The sequence below is a fragment of the Rhineura floridana genome, chromosome 16 (genome assembly GCF_030035675.1).
Source record: "Rhineura floridana isolate rRhiFlo1 chromosome 16, rRhiFlo1.hap2, whole genome shotgun sequence".
NCBI lineage: Eukaryota > Metazoa > Chordata > Lepidosauria > Squamata > Rhineuridae > Rhineura > Rhineura floridana.
Window position 1 is genome coordinate 36,177,605 of NC_084495.1, and position 17,818 is coordinate 36,195,422.

Genomic DNA, 17,818 nt, shown 5'->3' on the forward strand with positions numbered 1-17,818 from the left:
GAATTAATCGCTTGATATGAGCCAGTGTGGTGTAGTGGTTAAGGTGTTGGACTAGGACCTGGGAGACTAGGGTTCGAATCCACCCATAGCCATGAAGCTCTCTGGGTGACCTTGGGCCAGTCACTGCCTCTCAGCCTCATGAAAACCCTATTCGTAGGTTGCCATAAGTTGGAATCGACTTGAAGGCAGTACATTTACATTTAATTGCTTGATACCTGAAGGTTCCCAAGTGGCTTACACAATGTTAAAATGAAACAAATAAAACAGACTATAAAAACATAACAATAACAACAAAACAATAACACCCCCACCCCACGCAGCCACAGGAAGGTTTGGCAGCATATTAAAAACAAATAATCATCTCAGTCTATCGAATACCTGGGAGAAAAGGTAGAAGCAGACTTTCCAGTTGTCTTTGTTTGGAGTAGTCTTGTAGGCTTGTAAACAGCCACTAGCCTGGTTGCTTATGACGAGGGAGAATGACCTCCAGGTGACCAGGCAAACAAGTTTTGGGTTTGTATGGTGTGTCTAAATGGGATAAAGTGGGTTCTTCTGCTTTCAGGTTGCCAGTGTGGCACAAACTTACCTAAAACAGGTATGCCTGGACAGGCAGGCAAGTAAAATGTTTTCATGGTTTATTTCTAGGATAAAAAGTATTTGTGGAGCCACTTGCAATGCTGGAGTAGTCATGTGGAAGTAGCCACCTTGGTGAGAGCAGAAGTGACCTTAAGAGCAGCAGTGTTAGTGATCAGTTAACACTTTTAAAGTCTCTTAGTCTGCCTGTTGCCTAGAGCGGAGAGTGGAGGAGAGTGGAGGGCTGTTATCGCTCTTAAATTTCACATTTCACACTCTGTGTTTAATAAAGTACATCGAGCTTGTTTGTATTGCTGATTAAAAACTGCTGCTGCAGCAGCTTTTTTGGAAGGTCTCCGTCTCCTTGTGTTTCAGAATTTTTTTCCAAACAAAAAGCAATGGCAAGCTGTTAATACGTTCGAGTGGGGGGGGGGAGGCTGCTTCAGGTTCCCCCTCCTATTTGCATGTTGATTATAAAGAACTATTAATTGACTATTCTTATTCTTGACTGCATAATGTCAAACAGAGATGACATAATTGTTACTGGGCTGCAAAAGGATTCTAAATAGCACTTTGAGAAGGCCTTGAAGTTTTGCATTCCTAAATTAAGAGTGAGGTTTTTCGTATTTAGGAAAGGGGGGTGTCTCCTCCTCTGTCCGCTCCTTTTAACAATAAGTGACACTGGGGGCAGGAGGGGTGGTAGTGGAATATTTATTATTTATTACATTTATATCCCACTTTTTCCTCCAAGAAGCTCAAGGTGGCATACCTGGTTCTTCTCCTCTTCATTTTATCCTCACAGCAACCTTGTGAGGTAGGTTAGGCTGAGAGATAGTGACTGGCCCAAGGTCACTCACTGAGCTTCATGGCTGAGTAGGCATTCAAACCCTGACCTCCCAGGTCATGCTCAACACTCTAACCATTACACCACACTGGAAATCACTGGGGTTGTGGGTGTAAGAGCAGTGAAAAGTTCATGCCCCTTGTGAGTGCAGTCTGCGTCTGTTTCAGCGTTGGCTTTCTTAGATTCATTTTTTAAAATGTCTTTAAGACGTTTGCAAGCTCCTTTTCTGTTGCAATCACTGTCCAAAGTGGCTGACAAATGAAGCGGCGACTAAAAACAGCATTCAGAGTGGCTCACAAATTGTTTTTATTTTTTATTACCGCTCAGTCTGTGAAAAGAACATCAACAAGGACAAAATAAATAACTTAAGGTATTTTTAAACTTTCAAAAGCAGAGATCAATAAAACTTGTATAAATCAGAACAGCAGCAATGAGACTCTGTGGCAATGCTGTAAAGGCTATAAAAAGCCAGTGAAACTGTTACCGCCTCAGAGACCAAAAAGGGCTTGCGCTGCCTTCTGAATGATGTGTGTGTTCCTCCGTACCCTCTCAAAGAACATACGAATGGGGTGCCACCCCCAAAAAGGCTGTCTCCCCCCCTTGCCACCTGATACCCTCCTGGGAGTGGGACATCTGGAAGAGAGACCTGATGTGGATCTTAAATTGGGGGGCAGGTTCCTGTGAGAGAAGACTATAACCAAGAGTTGGAATTGTCTAAGATCAGCAATAGTTCTAGGGAGTTGCATCTAACTTCATCATCCTCGCTGGTGTCTCCCATCAGCTACCACTGCCTTAATTAATTATTTTATTAGTTTTATTGTGTTTTAAATATTCTCATACTGGGGCCTGTTGTTTAGGGTTCCAGCCATGTCCTTTCCCAGGATACGCCATTCCATTACCCCTCCCTGCTGGCTTTCCACCACCCACCCCTTTGGCCAACATTCCATGCTCAGCGAGCATGCACAGTCTTTATTGGCCTGTTTTTTAGCACATGCAACCTCCCCCCCCCCCCGGTTTATTTCTGGTTTTGTGTTCTTTTTGTAATTCTGCAAAACTTTGGGTTCCTCCAAGCCCGCCGATGGCTCCCCCGTGGGTATAGATGGTTTTGGCTGTGTAAGGATTCCCACGTGGAGAACTGGGTGTGCCATTAGTGTGTTGGAGATTGGTATATGTACATCCATGAAAGAGCCCCTGCGTGCATGGGGATCCCAGGCAGTGGACACAGGGAGCTGCCTTCCATCCAGATAGACTGTTTGCCCACAGAGTCCAGGGTTATCTATTCCAGCCTTCTCCAACATGGTGCCCTCCAGCTGCTTTGGACCACAGCTCCCATCAGCCCCGGCTAGCACAGAAACAGCTCTCCAGGAGCCCACGCAGGGGTCTTCTGCATGCAGAGCCTGCGCACTGCTGCTGCGCTGCAGTCCCTCCCCAGATGTGCTCAGCGTCAGCAAGATTGCTGTGTCGTGGGACCTTCCGAATGTGCCCATGGCTGGCAAGGCTGGAGCGATGGACTCGGGCCTATTCAGGGGAAATGACACACTGTGAAGGGGGCAGGAAGGCAAGGAGGGACCCGAGGAACAGGTAGAGATGGCAGGGGAGTGGCTGGCAGGGCACCTGCTTGGTATGTGGGAGAGGTGCTGACAGTCAGTGTAGACTCTGTTAGGCTAGAGGGACCTCTGGTTTGAATCAACGGAATGCACCTTCAAGCAGCTTGGATGGGAAGCCTGCCCAAAGGCCCAGGATGTATTTCTAGCCACGAGCTAGCAGGCTGCTGCAGGCGTTGTGGGCGGCGAACCAGGAAGTTCCTCGCTGATCCTGTGTTGCTGCAGAAGGAATTTGGTTCTTCAAACTTTGATACGTTTATAGATGTGCCACAATTTGTGAGTTCAGCAAACCAGGATGTGCAATATTGGGGACTTGCATCCTCTTCCCGCCCCATCCTTCCAAGGGTGGTCTTTTTCTCTTAATTTTTCTAGTTAAAAAAAAAAGTGTTCATTTTGCCTCTGCAAAGAATTGGTAATTTAAGGCAATAGTTATTTTTCCCCTGTTGTGGTCTTACATGAGCTACAAACATCAGATGCAATTTTAATTTAGCAATGACTGTATGTGCAGTGCTCCAAACTTCAAATGAAGTCTCTGATCAAAAGTTTGCTGTCTAGCTTTGTGTCTTAAGTCTGGAGAAGGCCTGTGGCGAGTGTGTGTGTTTTGTGTACGCACCCTGCAGTTACTGAAAGGTCTCTAACAAGACTGCGGCTGCAACAAGCTGCTGCTACAGAGGCATCGCTTGCCTGATAGGAACCTGATGAAGTTTTATGTATATTGTAATGTTTCATTTCCCTAACAATAATCTCTAAACAAATTACTTACGCAATAGATACAGTGGTGCAAAACCTTATTTGTCAATTCACTAATAGGCAAAAACCCTTGCGGTTTAAGAGCATACCTATAGCCCACAGAGATTTCTATCAAACTTTAATAAGCAGGGAAATTGGGCAGCTATAGTGAATGCACCAGGGGAGCAGGAGACCTGACCTCCTCTCTGAGATATTGTACTGCCCTACGAATTTGTAAAAATGCAGACACACTTGGAGTTGGTCTTTCACAGTCCAATCCACTTCCTGTGTAGCTTGGAAGAATTCTTGATTCTCTCTGATCGTTTTGTGTTTCACCATGAAAACTTAGAGGATTGTTAAGCAAGTGTTTCTGAGTTCAGGACTATAGGTTTTGTTGCATTTGTTTGTAAATGAGTTTATGGGAAGCAGCAGAATGGCATGGGGGTGTATTTTCATATTAACATGGTGGAATGCGAAAAATCCATGCTGGCTATAGTATACATCCACTCTTGTGGCTGTATCATTTAACTGAAATTTAAGGTTGATGGGGGAATACGCTAGAAGAACATGCCACGATAATATTGTGCTCCATTTATTCCTTTTTTTTTTTTAAGTGTTCTCAGGTTGTGCTAAAATGAGATTCAATAAAGTGGAAAATGTTCAGAGCGCAGAGTTACTGTGGCTGATAAGCCTTTAAGTTTCACTTGTGCCGTCCAAACTACGGTTCATCCAGAGAACCATGACTGGCTTTGCTGCTTCCCATAAACTCATTTAAAAACATCTGAGCATCAGAAAAACAACATGGTGCAAAATCTGTCTGCCAGCTAAATCAACTGTTGGGGTGGCGAGAATGGTTTTTAGTCTGCAGAACTATTGCTTAAAGCATGATGTATACATTTTATAATGTGGCCCCTGAACTATGGAATGGTCTCCCCGAGGAGGTGCGCCTGGCGCCGACACTATCATCGTTTCGGCGCCAGGTTAAAACCTTTCTCTTCTCTGAGGCATTTTAATTCCTGTTAATTGTAAATTATTATATTTTGATTTTAGACTGTACAGTTTTGTGTACAGTTTTGTGTTATTTTTATTGTATTTTTAATGTTCACCGCCCAGAGAGCTGTTGCTAGTCGGGCGGTATATAAGCTTAATTAAATAAAATAAATAAATAAATAAATAAATGATAAAAATAGGGCCCGAAGTAGAATTTTTAGTCCTTTGCGGCGAGGTGTGTGTGTGAGAGGGGCCATATCTGCCCTTTTCTGCCTCAGAGCTCTGGAGCTGATCCTTCTTGTCTGATAACCTGGAGCCCATCTCCCTCAGCTTGCCATGCCCAGAGGGTGGATCAATGGTGCACCTTCCAGGTTCACAACAGAGGATGGAGAGGTGAGGCAGGCAGTGAGGCCTGCTCTGGTGTGCAACAGAATGAACTGTGTCACTTCGCACTGCAGGTGGCGAGGTGCGGTTTTTGAATGTTCACCTGTTGTGTGCCTGTATGTGTGGCAGGAGTAAGAAACACATTAGGGAGAGAGGGCCCAGCTCTCCCTGTCTTCTGTTGTGCTAGTTTTCTACTTGCAGAGAGAGAGAGAGAATTGGAAAATGTGATTATCCCCACCTGCACTCTGAAGTGGTCTAGTCCATTCTATTGCACGTGTTAAGCAGAGACCAGAATTTCTTTTTTTCTTTCTTTCTTTCACATACTTCAGGGGTAGCCAGTGTGGCATCCTGCAGACACTGCTGAACTACAACTCCCATCGTCCTTGACCGTTGGTCATACTGGCTGGGCTTAATGGGAGCTGGAGTCCAAAATCATCCGGAGGGCACCATATTGGCTACCCCAAACATATGGCCTTTCTGCCAAGGCACTCAAGGTACTTTCCTGTTTAAGATATTAAAATCAATAAATGGTGCACGATATTCTCAGGCCAACATCGGGAACTGACGGCACAAGCTCCCTGGCCTGGGCTGTTTTGCTTTTGCGTTCTTCCCTCTTCTCTCGCAAGCCAGCCTGCACTACTTGGGGCAAGTCAGTTCTAAGCTTCAGTGGCTGGATTTAATTCTGCATTGATGTTTGTGGTTTGTTTTTATGTCGGCCTTTCCCAGCTAACCTGATGCCCTCTGGATGCTGTTGCACCCCAGTTGCCATCAGCCCCAGACACCACAGCCAATGGCCAGGGATGATGAGAGTTGGAATCCAGCATCATTTGCAGGACACCATGTTGGGGAAGGCTTTTAAAAAAATTTAGCTGTAGTATCAAAGCATTGCAAGCAAAATTGCTACCCCAAAGCACTTAAGAACCCTCCCTTTCTCCTTCCCTTCAATTGCTGGCTTTGTGGTGCTGCAGAATCGAACCCCCTAATTACGGGGGGTGGGTGCACAGAGGGCAAACAGCTCCTCCTCGCCCTTGAGGGCAGCCGTCTGCTGAACAGTTGACCTGCTCATTCTTTGAAACGCTCAGGAACAGCTTTTCTGTTGCTGTCCTGTTAAGGGTGCAGATAGTGTGTTTTGTTTTCTTTAAATTTGTTTTTTTGTATATAGATATATTACATAAGATTTTGATGCCTGGGGGGGGAGCACTTTGCCCAACAGAAAGAAAAGGAATAGCAAAAGGTAACGTTCACACCTTGTTTGGTGTCAGAAGAGTCTTTAAACCATTTCCATTCTTCTCCAAATGTATTGATCACCTACCTTGACATGCACATACAATGTAATTTTATTCATAATAGCCATGTCTCATAACTTCAATAAAGCTTTTTTTTTCAAACGTGGAAAATCCTTAGATTTCCAGTATTCTTGAAAATTAGCATTCTACCTGCTGCAAAATAACTGCGCCGCTTTCCTTTGAAATGTGTTTCCTTCAGATATGTTAATAGTCTGTTTTTTAGATTGGAAAAAAGTCTCTTTTTTCAATATTTTCTTTAATGTGTTAAGATACGTAAGAAATAGTTTCTCCCCCCACCCTTTCTAATATATACAAGGGCACCTGCAGGGAATTATTATTTATTAAATTTATATTCCCGCCCTTCCTCCCAGTAGGAGCCCAGTAGGGAATAAGATTGCCTGTGCTCATAGCTGCACTTCCAGCATACTTCAGTGGTGTTACTGTAAATAAGGCAGAGAGTCTGTTTCCTGTATTTAGAGAGAGGAACAACTACATGGAGGCAGATGGTAGGTGGGGGAACATCTGCAGGAAATGGCTCTACTATGCGCTTCCCTTCCCTGCGATGTTTTCAACTACAATTCCCATCGTTCTCTGTCAGCCCAGCTGTAGGGAAGGCAAGAATGTTAAACTTTCCCAGGGGATCATTCTGGAGAGCAGCCACTCTCCATCAGAAGAGTCATCCATCGTGCTCGTTATCCTGTTTCTAGGATAATGGAAGGCACTGCCCACCTCCGAATGCTTTAGGACAGCCTTTGCCAACCTGGCGCCCTGTAGAGTAGCTGTGGGACTGGGGCACCAGGTTGGCGTAGGCTGCTTCAGAATTCCTGTTGAAAAGGAGCTCACACAGGAGAGCCCGTGAGCGGATTGTAAAGATTCACTGAGCCATTTTCCAGCTGGCTTGCTGCAGACAGCTTGTTCTCCAGACAGACATAATGTCTGTTTATTATTAAGGGGTGAGGGGGAGGGATGTAACGTCAGAAATGGCCTTTGACAGCCAGAACCTCTTGCTGCCGTTGCAGAGATTTTACAGAGCAGAATTGTGAGTTCTCTCCTGCTACACCCCAAGTCCCTTCAGAACTGGGGAAGAGATGGAGCGTGGCTGGCTCCAGAAAATGAAAGAGCCACGAAGGATTTGTCAGATGGCTGGTGGTTGAAAGGCATCCCTTGTAGCTGTGCTGCCCTTGGTGTGGTCCAGGGCAGGGGCAAGGCTGATGGGCGAGCCTGGGATTTGCATGAAGAAGGGCCCCAGGTCCAGTCCTTGGCATCCTTTCCTGCTTGAAAATGAAATTCTTAAAGCATCCCTATCCGAGACCACAGAGTGCCATCACCAGCCGGAATAGGACGGCACCGTGCAACTTGGAGCTACGCGCCGACTCAGGCAGCGTCTTCCGCTTGTTAATGGTCCAGTTCAGAGCAGGGGCTTTGGAAAGCCTTCCGACCTGTGACTGTGCACCGACCGCGCTGAATGTGGCGCCTCACATAGAGCCTTGCAGTTTGAGCAAGCTGCTGAGAATTGACATTTCGCCTCACCAGAAATAGCTTTTGGTAGCTCTTGCAGCACAGAAGAAAACCTGAAATAGTCTTGGTGTTGTGGGAAACTAAGGAGGGCTGGATGGCCGAGGAGGAGCACCTGCCCCTAAGGGGGTCCCCCAGTCCCCGTGTTGTTTTGTCCATATGGCCACCCATAGGAAGGATGGGAGTGGAGGGTCCATGGCAAGCCAATCAATGGTTAAAGCAGTTAAAGCGGGGAACCCTTTTCAGACTGAGGGCTGCATTCCCTTCTGGGCAACCTTCTGGGGGCCACATGCCAGAGGTGGGTGGAGCCAGAGACAAAAGTGGACAGCAAATGTAAATTTTACCTTTGTACAGTCGGCTGATTTCTACACACAGACTCACACACTCCTCCTCTCTGTTTCCTTCATCCACACAAGGCAGAGGCATGATCAGAGTTCAAGGGCGCATCGCAGCCAGCCCAAAGCACTTGAGGAGGATGGGAAATGGGGCTGGAGAAGGGCTTGGCCTGGGGAGAGGAGGCATGGCTGGGGCGAGTGTGTACTATAGGAGAGTTTCAAGGGCCAGATAGACAGGTTGGGAGGGCCACATCTGGCTGCTATGCCCGAGGTTCCCACCTCTGGGTTAAAGCTTTCCCTGAAGGGAGAATCTTTGGAAATTACTGCCCCAGAGGCCAGAGAGGAAGGAGCACTTGCTAGTTAATGTTTAAACTCTGATCAGGTGTTTCTTTTCCATCTTATCTAAGCTCCGTCTCTGTGTGTTTTTTTCCCTTCTCCCCAACAGGTCGCCAACCAAAGTTGGGCTGCCAGTACCGAAGGTGCGTCTCTTTGTGTAAATGTTTGTCCGATGCAAGCCGCGGGCCTGATCTTAGCAGGGAGCAGCCAGGTTCATCTCATTCTAAAGACGTCAGACCTGCAGCGCCTAGGTAGACGGTGGACAATGGAGAGGGGGGAACCTTTTTCTCTCGCTCTTCTCCAGAGGTGTTTCTCTCACGCAGGATTTCGTTCAAAAGGTTTTCCTCTGGGGGCAGTTCGATCGAAGCGAAAAGAGCTGCAGATTGTGCTGGGTCACACTTTGCATTCTGACCCAGGGGTCAGGGAAGCACGGTTGGCTCTGGGCTTTGTATGCAGCAGCGTCCCGTGACACCTTTTGATCTCCTTGTTCAACAAGTAGAATGTCAAATGCGAATTGCTGGACTTGTTGTTTGGGATGGTGACCAGAAGCACACTCTGCCCAGTGCGTTGCAAAGCCAATCAAATCACTTGCTGAATGAGGAGCTGAATCGTTGGCTGATACTTGCCACCGTAGCCTATCATCTCTTTTTTCCAGAGACGGGTAACTGTTGATACTTGAGCTAGCAAGGGATGGTCAACAGGCTGGGTTGGAGGACAGGTTTTGACCCTGCCTGCAAGCACAGCCCAACTCTGCTCTTTGTCATTTAGGAGCATGACTAAGGGACACTCAGGATTAAAATGAGAGACAGAGAGAGATTTTAAATATATGTATGGGAAAGGAGTTTGCAGTCCACTACTGGCTAGTTTCCTTGGGGCCGCTTTGCCTCTCCTTATTGCTGGGGTTTTGGAAAGAGTGCTGGGTCAGGGCGGTCATGATCCATTAAGGCACTTCTTACATTGCTAAGCAAGAGTACAGAGCAGACGCAGGAGTACTTAACAGAGACCAGCCTTCCCCAACCAGGTGCCTTCCAGATATTTTGGACTATTAACTCCCATCAGCCCCAACCAGCATGGCAACTGACTTATGGTGACCCTATGAATCAGCAACCTCCAATAGCATCCGTTATAAACCACCCTGTTCAGATCTTGTAAGTTCAGGTCCGTGGCTTCCTTTATGGAATCAATCCATCTCTTGTTTGGCCTTCTTGTTAAAAATAACGGTGGGGTCTATATGTTCCAAAAGTTTGAACTGGCCTATCTGTTTCCTCCATTTTAAAACCATTTAAAAACAAACAAGTTCCGCTTATGTGAAAATATATTTGGGAAGGTGCTCTGTATGAAATGTGGAGCTTGAAAAGATGTACTTCAAAGGCTAGACGGTTGGTGTGCGTTGGTTTCACAGCTAAGCAGAAGTGAGGGGCTGTGCTCAGCTGCTCCCATCCTATTAGTGGGGTTCCTCTCTCCCGGTTTCCCCCTTTCCACTCCCCAAGTGTCTGTGTGTGTTGACAGAAGGGAGTAGAGTGATCCGGTTTGAAAAGCATGAGATGACGTGAAAGCAGGGCTCTAAATTTAGCACGTGGAGGCTGTGTCGCTGCTTCCCACGCAGTTAATTAATATGTTGCCTCCAAGTACGGTGACAGCGCAGCTGAATTTCTGGCGTTTATTAAGTAGACCAGGTGTTGGTACATGCTTGCAGGGAGAAGGAGGGAGAGGAAATCCTTAGCGTGTCTAGTAACGGGGGCCGAAGACAGTTTCCCAGGAAATAAAGAAGGGTGTCCTCCAAGAGCTGTTGCTCTGCGGGCCCAACAAGAGGAGGCCCATCCCAGTGCATGGTGGGATGTTTTATGCCCCTGCCTCTCCCCCCAAAAATGTCCAAGGTTCAGCTCACACAAAAAAAGTACTTCCTGGAATAACTTGGTCAAAGTGTGGAGCATCACAGCAGCGGAAACAAAAATTCAGGCAAACTCCCCCAAACTCTAGAGCAGCCTTTCCCAACTAGTGGGCCACCAGATGTTGTTGGACCACAACTCCCATCAGCCTCAGCCAGCATTGCCAATGGTCAGGAAAGATGAGAATTGCGGTCCAACAACATCTGGTGGCCCACTAGTTGGGAAAGGCTGCTCTAGAGAGTAAAAATAGTTGCCATGAAATAAAAAATATATATTACATTTATTGAGTTAAAGCCTAGGGACACAAAAGGCATTTTTAACTCTCGCTGAAATGACATTGCTAGGTAAAGCATCCTCCAAACGAGAATTTGAGTGTCAAGGTAGGTCCAGGAGTTTGTCAGTCTTGCTGTGGCCCAGATCCATGTGCTCAAATGGTAAGATCCATTCTCATTTATGCCCTGCGGCAGGACATTCTCTTAGCAGTAGGTGGGGCTACCTTGTCAATTGCAGAGCCCCAGAAATCAGTCCTACCTCTGAAAAGCAACTGTGGTTTAATAAACCCCTTAATAGGCTTCCTGCCAACGGCTTGGAGCTGACTTCAGGTTACAGGGGGCTCCTTACTTGCCTGGCTGCGTGCTCACTCGCTCCCCTGGGCATGGTGGCATCTGAGCCTGGGAACCAGAGCAATGGTTTGCTTGGGCAGCCTGGGACATTGTGGGGAAGTCAAAATGGTGCGTAGTTGGTGGGCCAAATGATAGGGCTGGTGGGTCCTGCTGGGATGATGCCTGGGCCTCTGCAGCTGCCTGAGGATGCCACCGTCGGCACGACAAGACTGATCTGGGCATCTGTTTTTGAAGTGGAAGAGTGGCCACGATGAATTTCCATCGCCTGAAAAAAGGGCCTTTTAAAAAACAAATTCCTGAAGCTCAGATTCATCACTGGCTACTGGCCTTGATAGCTAACTAAAACCTCCATTTCCAGAAGTAGTGTACCTGTGAATGCCAGCTCCTGGGAACAAGCAATGGCAGAGGGCTATTACTTTCATGCCCTGCCTGTGCAATTCCCAGAGGCATCTGGTGGTCACCAGCAGTTGGAAACAGGGCAATGGATTAAATGGCAGCTTGAATCTGTCCCCACAGCACTGCTCTTAACTTACTTAAAAGTTTTGGTCATATGAACGTAACCTAAGCTAACACGGAACAATCCTTTACCCTACATGCTCTGCTGCCTGTCTGTTTTCTGTACATCAGCACAATTTATGTAATGTGTTGCTGTCCTGTGGCTGATTTTGGTTTGGGGCCTTTTTATAAAGAGCTCTTCCTTATGCCTGGTTATTCGTGACTGTGTTTCAGGAACTGGCCAGTGATCCACAGACAGCAGAGTGTGAGGCCAGGACACTGGAAGTCAAGCAAGAGGACCCTAAAGAGGTTTGTTAGGAGGCTGCTGGAAATGCCAAAGCGTGGATTTTAAAGAGTGGTGTGACAAATCTTTTTAGTAATGCTCTGAAAAGCCAATTCATTTCGTTTTGGGAGTCTGAATCCTCACATTCAAGATTTGATTTTATTACGGTACAGTTCCCAGATGTGTACATTCTGGGGAAAAGTTAGAGGTAATACTCCCAAAGCCATTCTAGAATTTGTAAAAACTCAATTAGTTCCCAGTTTTGGGATGTCCCAGGCTGATAGTGAGGCTCAAAGTATTAAGTAGAAAAGTGGCATGAGTTCAGTGTCTGCTGATTTTAAAATTCAGATTTGTAAGAAAAGGTTAAAAGTGAAAGTCACTGGTTCACTGTCATTTGTCTAATAGAGTTATAGTTAAATGTTCTTTATCGTCATTTGTCTTTTGAAATATATATTGTTGTTCAAAGCTTGGAAGTCTACTATCATGAGTCATTAACAGTCCATGTATGCCAAGCTTGTGACACTCTGTGGATTTCAGGGATTTCTTTTTTCCTTCTTTACTTATTTATTCTTTATTGTCCTTTCTTTCTTTCTTTTTAACGTTATTTATTATTTGATTTATATCCCGCCCTTCCTCCCAGGAGGAGCCCAGGGCGGCACTTCCAAAGTTCCAAAATTCCAAAGTTGTTTGGAATCATTCTTCTCTGCTGCAGTGGTGTCTCCCAAACCTTTCGTACTTTGTATACTGGGTCTCCCTCCCCAATTTTAAATCAGAGAAACCATTTGCTACTGCCTGTGGTTCTCCAGCTCCTGTTGGACCCCAGCTCCCAGCAGGCACAGCCAACAGAGCCAGTGGCCAGGGATGGTCGGAGCTGTGGTCCAGGAGCATCACAGATAACCTGTCCCTGCTGTAGAAGATGCATATTTCTGTGGTCCTCTCTCAAAAGATGGGGCAGGCATTCTCCTTGCAGAGCCGTGGGACAGCCCTGTGAAAATAGCCTTGGAGTCCTGCGCTTTCCTTCCAAGGATGGGATTGAGCTTTCTGCGCAGTAGTGATGCTTCTCTCAGCTGTAGTACTGGCTTCTCTGAGGGATCAGGGTTCAACCACACCTGTGATGATCTCACTGCAGGGATTGGGGGGGTGAGGGAGTTGGTGTTGTCTACTGCCACAGAGGGGTGAGTGCATTCAGCATGGTGGCCTAGCCTTCCTCGAGCATTCTTGCAGCAGATGGGCGCATGGCAGCATGCAACGCCTCTGCTAGTATTTCTTATAATCAGGCCACATTATCTGAGGGTTAGCTGACTGCCCCCTCCTGTATGTAACACATTTGTTTGCTGTTTAGATAATTGACAATATTATAGAAGAAAGCCAAAAGGTGCACCAGCTTGAGGATGATCCATTGGGCGCATCAGAAAAGGAACTGGCTGATCCCCCGCCAAACGCAGATGCTTGGATTTCTGGAGCAGACATTCTCCAGCATATTCCGGCACTCTTGGTTGCAGAAGCAGCGTTGCTGCAAGGGCATGATGAGGAGCCTTCATGTTGTGGCACGGTTGTGGCAAACGGGACAGAGCCCAAGCAGGGTTTGCATCACGGTGACGCGTTGAAGCACCAGGAAGGAGACTTCTCTGCTAGATCAACAGAAATTGCAAGCGAGACCCGGTTGCTAAAAGCAGCGGAAGGAAATGAGGCGGAAGACAGATTGAAAAGCGAGGAAGTGGCCGATGTGAGGCAGTTGGATGTGTTGGAGGCTTCCGCAGAATTCTTGCCCGCCGAAGATTCGTCAACGGCTGATGAGCCGCCTCCAGTCAAACCGCCACGGCAGCTCACTGTAGAACCAGACATTGTCGCCAGCACAAAGAAATCTGGTCCTGTCCGGCCTCCTCCTCCAGCAGGCCTCCCACCACCCAGGCCCCCACCCCCTGCCCGGCCTGCCCCACCCCCAAGGAAGAAAAAGAGCGACTTAGAGTTGGAAACACACAAAATACCTGGTCTGGAAGGTAAGCGTCAGTTTTGTAATATCCTGGTTGCCTGGAACTGTACCAGAGATGGCTAACCTGTGTCCCTGTGGATGTTGTTGGAGTCCAGCATTCATCAGCCCTGACCATTGGCTGTGCTGGCTTCTGGGGCTTACGGAAGTCCCAGTTGGAGGGCTGCAGGTTTGTCACCCCTGAATTAAATCAGATTGTGTAATATATGTTAACGTTACAGGGGTGAGAAATCTGTATCAATTAAATCTAACTGATACCGATTCCTTGCCCCTGTAACATATCCCATCTTGTTATAGTTCCTAAGGAGGCTTTTTCAGCTGGCGGACTCTTGCCTCCAAACGCGTCGATGGACTTCATGGCCAAAGATTCTCAGCCTTCCTTGGATCTGGCGAGTGCAACAAGTGGGGACAAAATCGTCACTGCACAGGTAAGCAAATGACAACTGAAATATCCAGTTTAACCCTGGAATGAATAAGATGTTTCCAGGAGAGGTCAATGGCTGGAACAAAGTGGGAGGGAAAGGGACTAAGCACGCGCAAATAATTGGTCTACATGCTCAGAGAAAGGGTGGTGGCAGAGTGTATTATTACTATTATTTATTACATTTGTATACCGCCCCATATTTAAAAATTTTTAAAAAGCAATTCCAACACAGACTCAGACTTGGATTGAGGTCTCTACTTAAAAGGCTTGTTGAAAGAGGAAGGTCTTCAGTAGGCACCAAAAAGATAACAGAGATGGCGCCTAGTGGTGCCTAATATTTAAGGGGAGAGAATTTTAAAGTGTTAGTGCCATAGCACTAAACATCCGCTTCCTGTGTTGTGCGGAATGGACCTCCTGATAAGATGGTGTCTGCAGGAGGCCCTCACCTGCAGAGTGTAGTTATCGACTGGGTACATAAGGGGTAAGATGATCTTTCAGGTATCCTGGTCCCAAGCTGTATAGGGCTTTGTACACCAAAACCAGAACCTTGAACTTGGCTCGGTAGAGTCTGTGATGTGCTTTGACCCAGTTTCCAGCACTGAAATGTTAGAATAATATATACTCTTTCATGTTTTTGCATATAAGCAAATGTGCATTTGTAATTGCAGGAAAATGGAAAGTCGGCTGATGGACAGATGATCTCAAGTGAAGTGCTTGGGCCTCAGAGACCCAGATCTAATTCTGGCAGGGAACTCACAGATGAGGTATCTGGCAAGGCGGCTGGTGTTGGATCTATTACAGTCTTCCTATTTACATGTTGTCTTTGAGTGCTGACTTTTGGGAACTGTGTGTAAAAATAAATAATCAGCATATCCAAGAAGCCAAAAAACCATTAGCAGCTATCTACCACCAAATCAAGCTGTTGGCCCATCTAGCTGAGCATTGCCTATTCCAGCCTTCCCCAGCCTGATACTCTACAGATGTTTTGGACTACAACTCCTATCAGCTCCACCCAGCCATGCTGGCTGGGGCTGATAGCAGTTGTAGTCTAACGCTTTTGGAAGTCACCAGCAGTAGTGTAGTGGCAAATTCCGAAGTGCAGGGTCTCTTCATGAGTCATGCCGCACCCCTTCACTTGCTTGCTTGCTCTCCATCATCATCTCCACATGTGCCTTCTTCCACAACAACAGAAGACCCTTGAAGCCAATCAGCATGAAAGGGAATTGTGTTAGCTACTGAGAAGAGATTTCTCAGTGGCTAACTCACCTCCTGATTGGCTGATTGACAAGGAAGTATGTTAAAAGACTCTTGTCAGTGGCAAACACACTCCGCTTTAATGCTGATTAGCTCATAGGATTCTGAAGATATAGGGACCCTGCTCCCCAAAAAGTAAAGGGTCTAAGACCCCCTGAGACACTGGATGACTACACCCTTGGTCACCAGATTGGGGAACACTGGTCTATACTGGCAGACTGTGACTATAGCCTCAGAGAAGGGTCTTTCTGAAGACACAGCCCGTAGGTGCTGAGGTTTAAACCTGAAATTTTTTACGTGCAAAGTATGTACTGTGTCCAGTCTTTTCCTTATTTGTTACTGGAAAACAGATTTGGGTGCATACATTTAAATTGCACACTGGAGTTCAGAAATATATATGTATTTTTAACCACTTATTGATTGATTGCACTTGTATACCGCCCCATAGCCGAAGCTGTCTGGGCAGTTTACAGCAATCAAAAACATTAAAACAAATACACACTTAGTGCGTTTGACTTTCATTCCTTTCCCGTCCCGTCCTGGGGACATTCAACACTGGGGGAAATACAGATATATAGGCAGAGAAAGGGGCATGGGACCTTGCTGGATGAAACGGCACAGCTTCAGAAGGTCAGAAGAGGGGCCCTGCTGCACCAGCCCAAACGTTCATTTGCTTGCTGTCTGCTCCCCCAGCAGTAGTCTTAACACAATATTCCCTTTAGTTATTTTGACCACTAGCCACTAATGTATCCATCCTCCCCTTTTAAAAGTTCACGTCTAAATTTGTGCCCATCACCGCACCTTGTGGCAGCAAATTCCATAAACTGATAATGTGCTTGTGAAGAAATTCCTTTGTCACTCCTGAACCTACTGCCAGTTTCATTTTAAATATTTATGTGGTTTTTATTGTATATATGTGTGGTTGTTATAAACCATTTTGATTTTCTTTATATTCTATTGTTACGTGCCTTCAAGTCAATTTCGACTTATGGCGACCCTATGAATCAGCTGACACAAACGTTTTTATAAATACAGAAGGTCAGGCTCATGGAGTAGCCGCTTCTTCCATTAAACACTTCTAGTCTGGACAAGCGAGCTGTGGTGCGGACACCAGCAGGGCCTTGGGCCATGGAGGAGAGCCTTAAAAACAGCCTGGCAGCACACAGAGAAATGGTTCCCTCAGTCCCGCATTCTATAAACATGCAATCGGATATTTGTGACGCTTTTATTTTTATGTTCCATGCTCCATGGAACTCCCCGAGAATGCCCTTGAAACCTCCAAGCAGCTTGGCATAACAGGCTTCGGTGTGAGATTGACACCAACGCTAGAGGCAGAATGTACTCTTAACTAAGATTGTATATTAAAGGGATATTTTGTACAGGAAGGGACTACTGATGTTTGCTTTGGTGTCTTACATGTGCTTGGTGACAGCTCCTAAGGGCTCAAGAGAGGCTGTTGCTGACACCCGCATCTTGTGTGGCTTTTACCTCAGGCCCAATTCCTTAAATCTCCAGCTTAACCAAATTCACTCTAGCTACTTGGGACAATCTGCCCCTGACTCCAGAGCTCCTCCAGTTGAACTTCCAGCTGCGATAGTTTAGGTAATTAAAAAACACATGTGTGACCACTTTCTGGTAGGACCTTTACACAGGGCACCCTCTTAGCCTAACACAGCCACTGGCTCCCTTCCTCTGAACTTCCTCAGAAAATATAGTAGCTTAATATTCAGGCTTCACTTGCCCACTTTTCCCTCAGCTTCCTCTGCCTCACGTCTCCTTCATCAACTGACGGTTACTTTTCCAAAATGACAGTTAACCGCCTGTTCTTCAGTGACCAGAGCCTCCAGCCAATCAGGATCTGTTTCCCAGGCCAATCAGAATGAATTTACCTGATCCTAGGCCCCACCTATAAGTACTACAAGCGGTCGTCTTGCTCTCCCCATTCAGATTCTGCCACCAATCGGCTTCTGCTAAACAGGCTTGCAGCACAGTAACAGCACAAGGCCACGGCCTTTGGCAGCTGCACTTGGTTATCAACCGGTCTCAAAACCCACAAAACACAAACAGATAATCGTATACACAGCATTTTTCCTCACAGAGTCAGACCAAAGGTCCATCATAGCCGTGAGCCCCACCTTGCAGGGCCGGTGGTTAGGAATGATGGAAGTTGTAGTCCCAACAACATCTGGAAGGCGCCTGTTGGGGGTGTCCTTTACCTTGGGAAATTCTAGATTTCAAGTGCTGTTTGACACCTGTGAGCAATT

At 46.5% G+C, this 17,818-nt stretch overlaps 1 protein-coding gene across 1 annotated transcript in view; it reads left to right on the forward strand.

The window, feature by feature from the left end:
* Window positions 1–17,818, forward strand: part of WDR44 (WD repeat domain 44) — a 40,182-nt gene that overhangs the window by 4,721 nt on the left and 17,643 nt on the right. Inside the window, exons 2-6 of the mRNA XM_061598420.1 lie at window positions 8,706–8,739; window positions 11,838–11,912; window positions 13,229–13,886; window positions 14,174–14,304; window positions 14,969–15,064. Of these exons, the coding sequence (XP_061454404.1) occupies window positions 8,706–8,739; window positions 11,838–11,912; window positions 13,229–13,886; window positions 14,174–14,304; window positions 14,969–15,064 (994 nt within the window). The remainder of the gene's footprint in view (window positions 1–8,705; window positions 8,740–11,837; window positions 11,913–13,228; window positions 13,887–14,173; window positions 14,305–14,968; window positions 15,065–17,818) is intronic.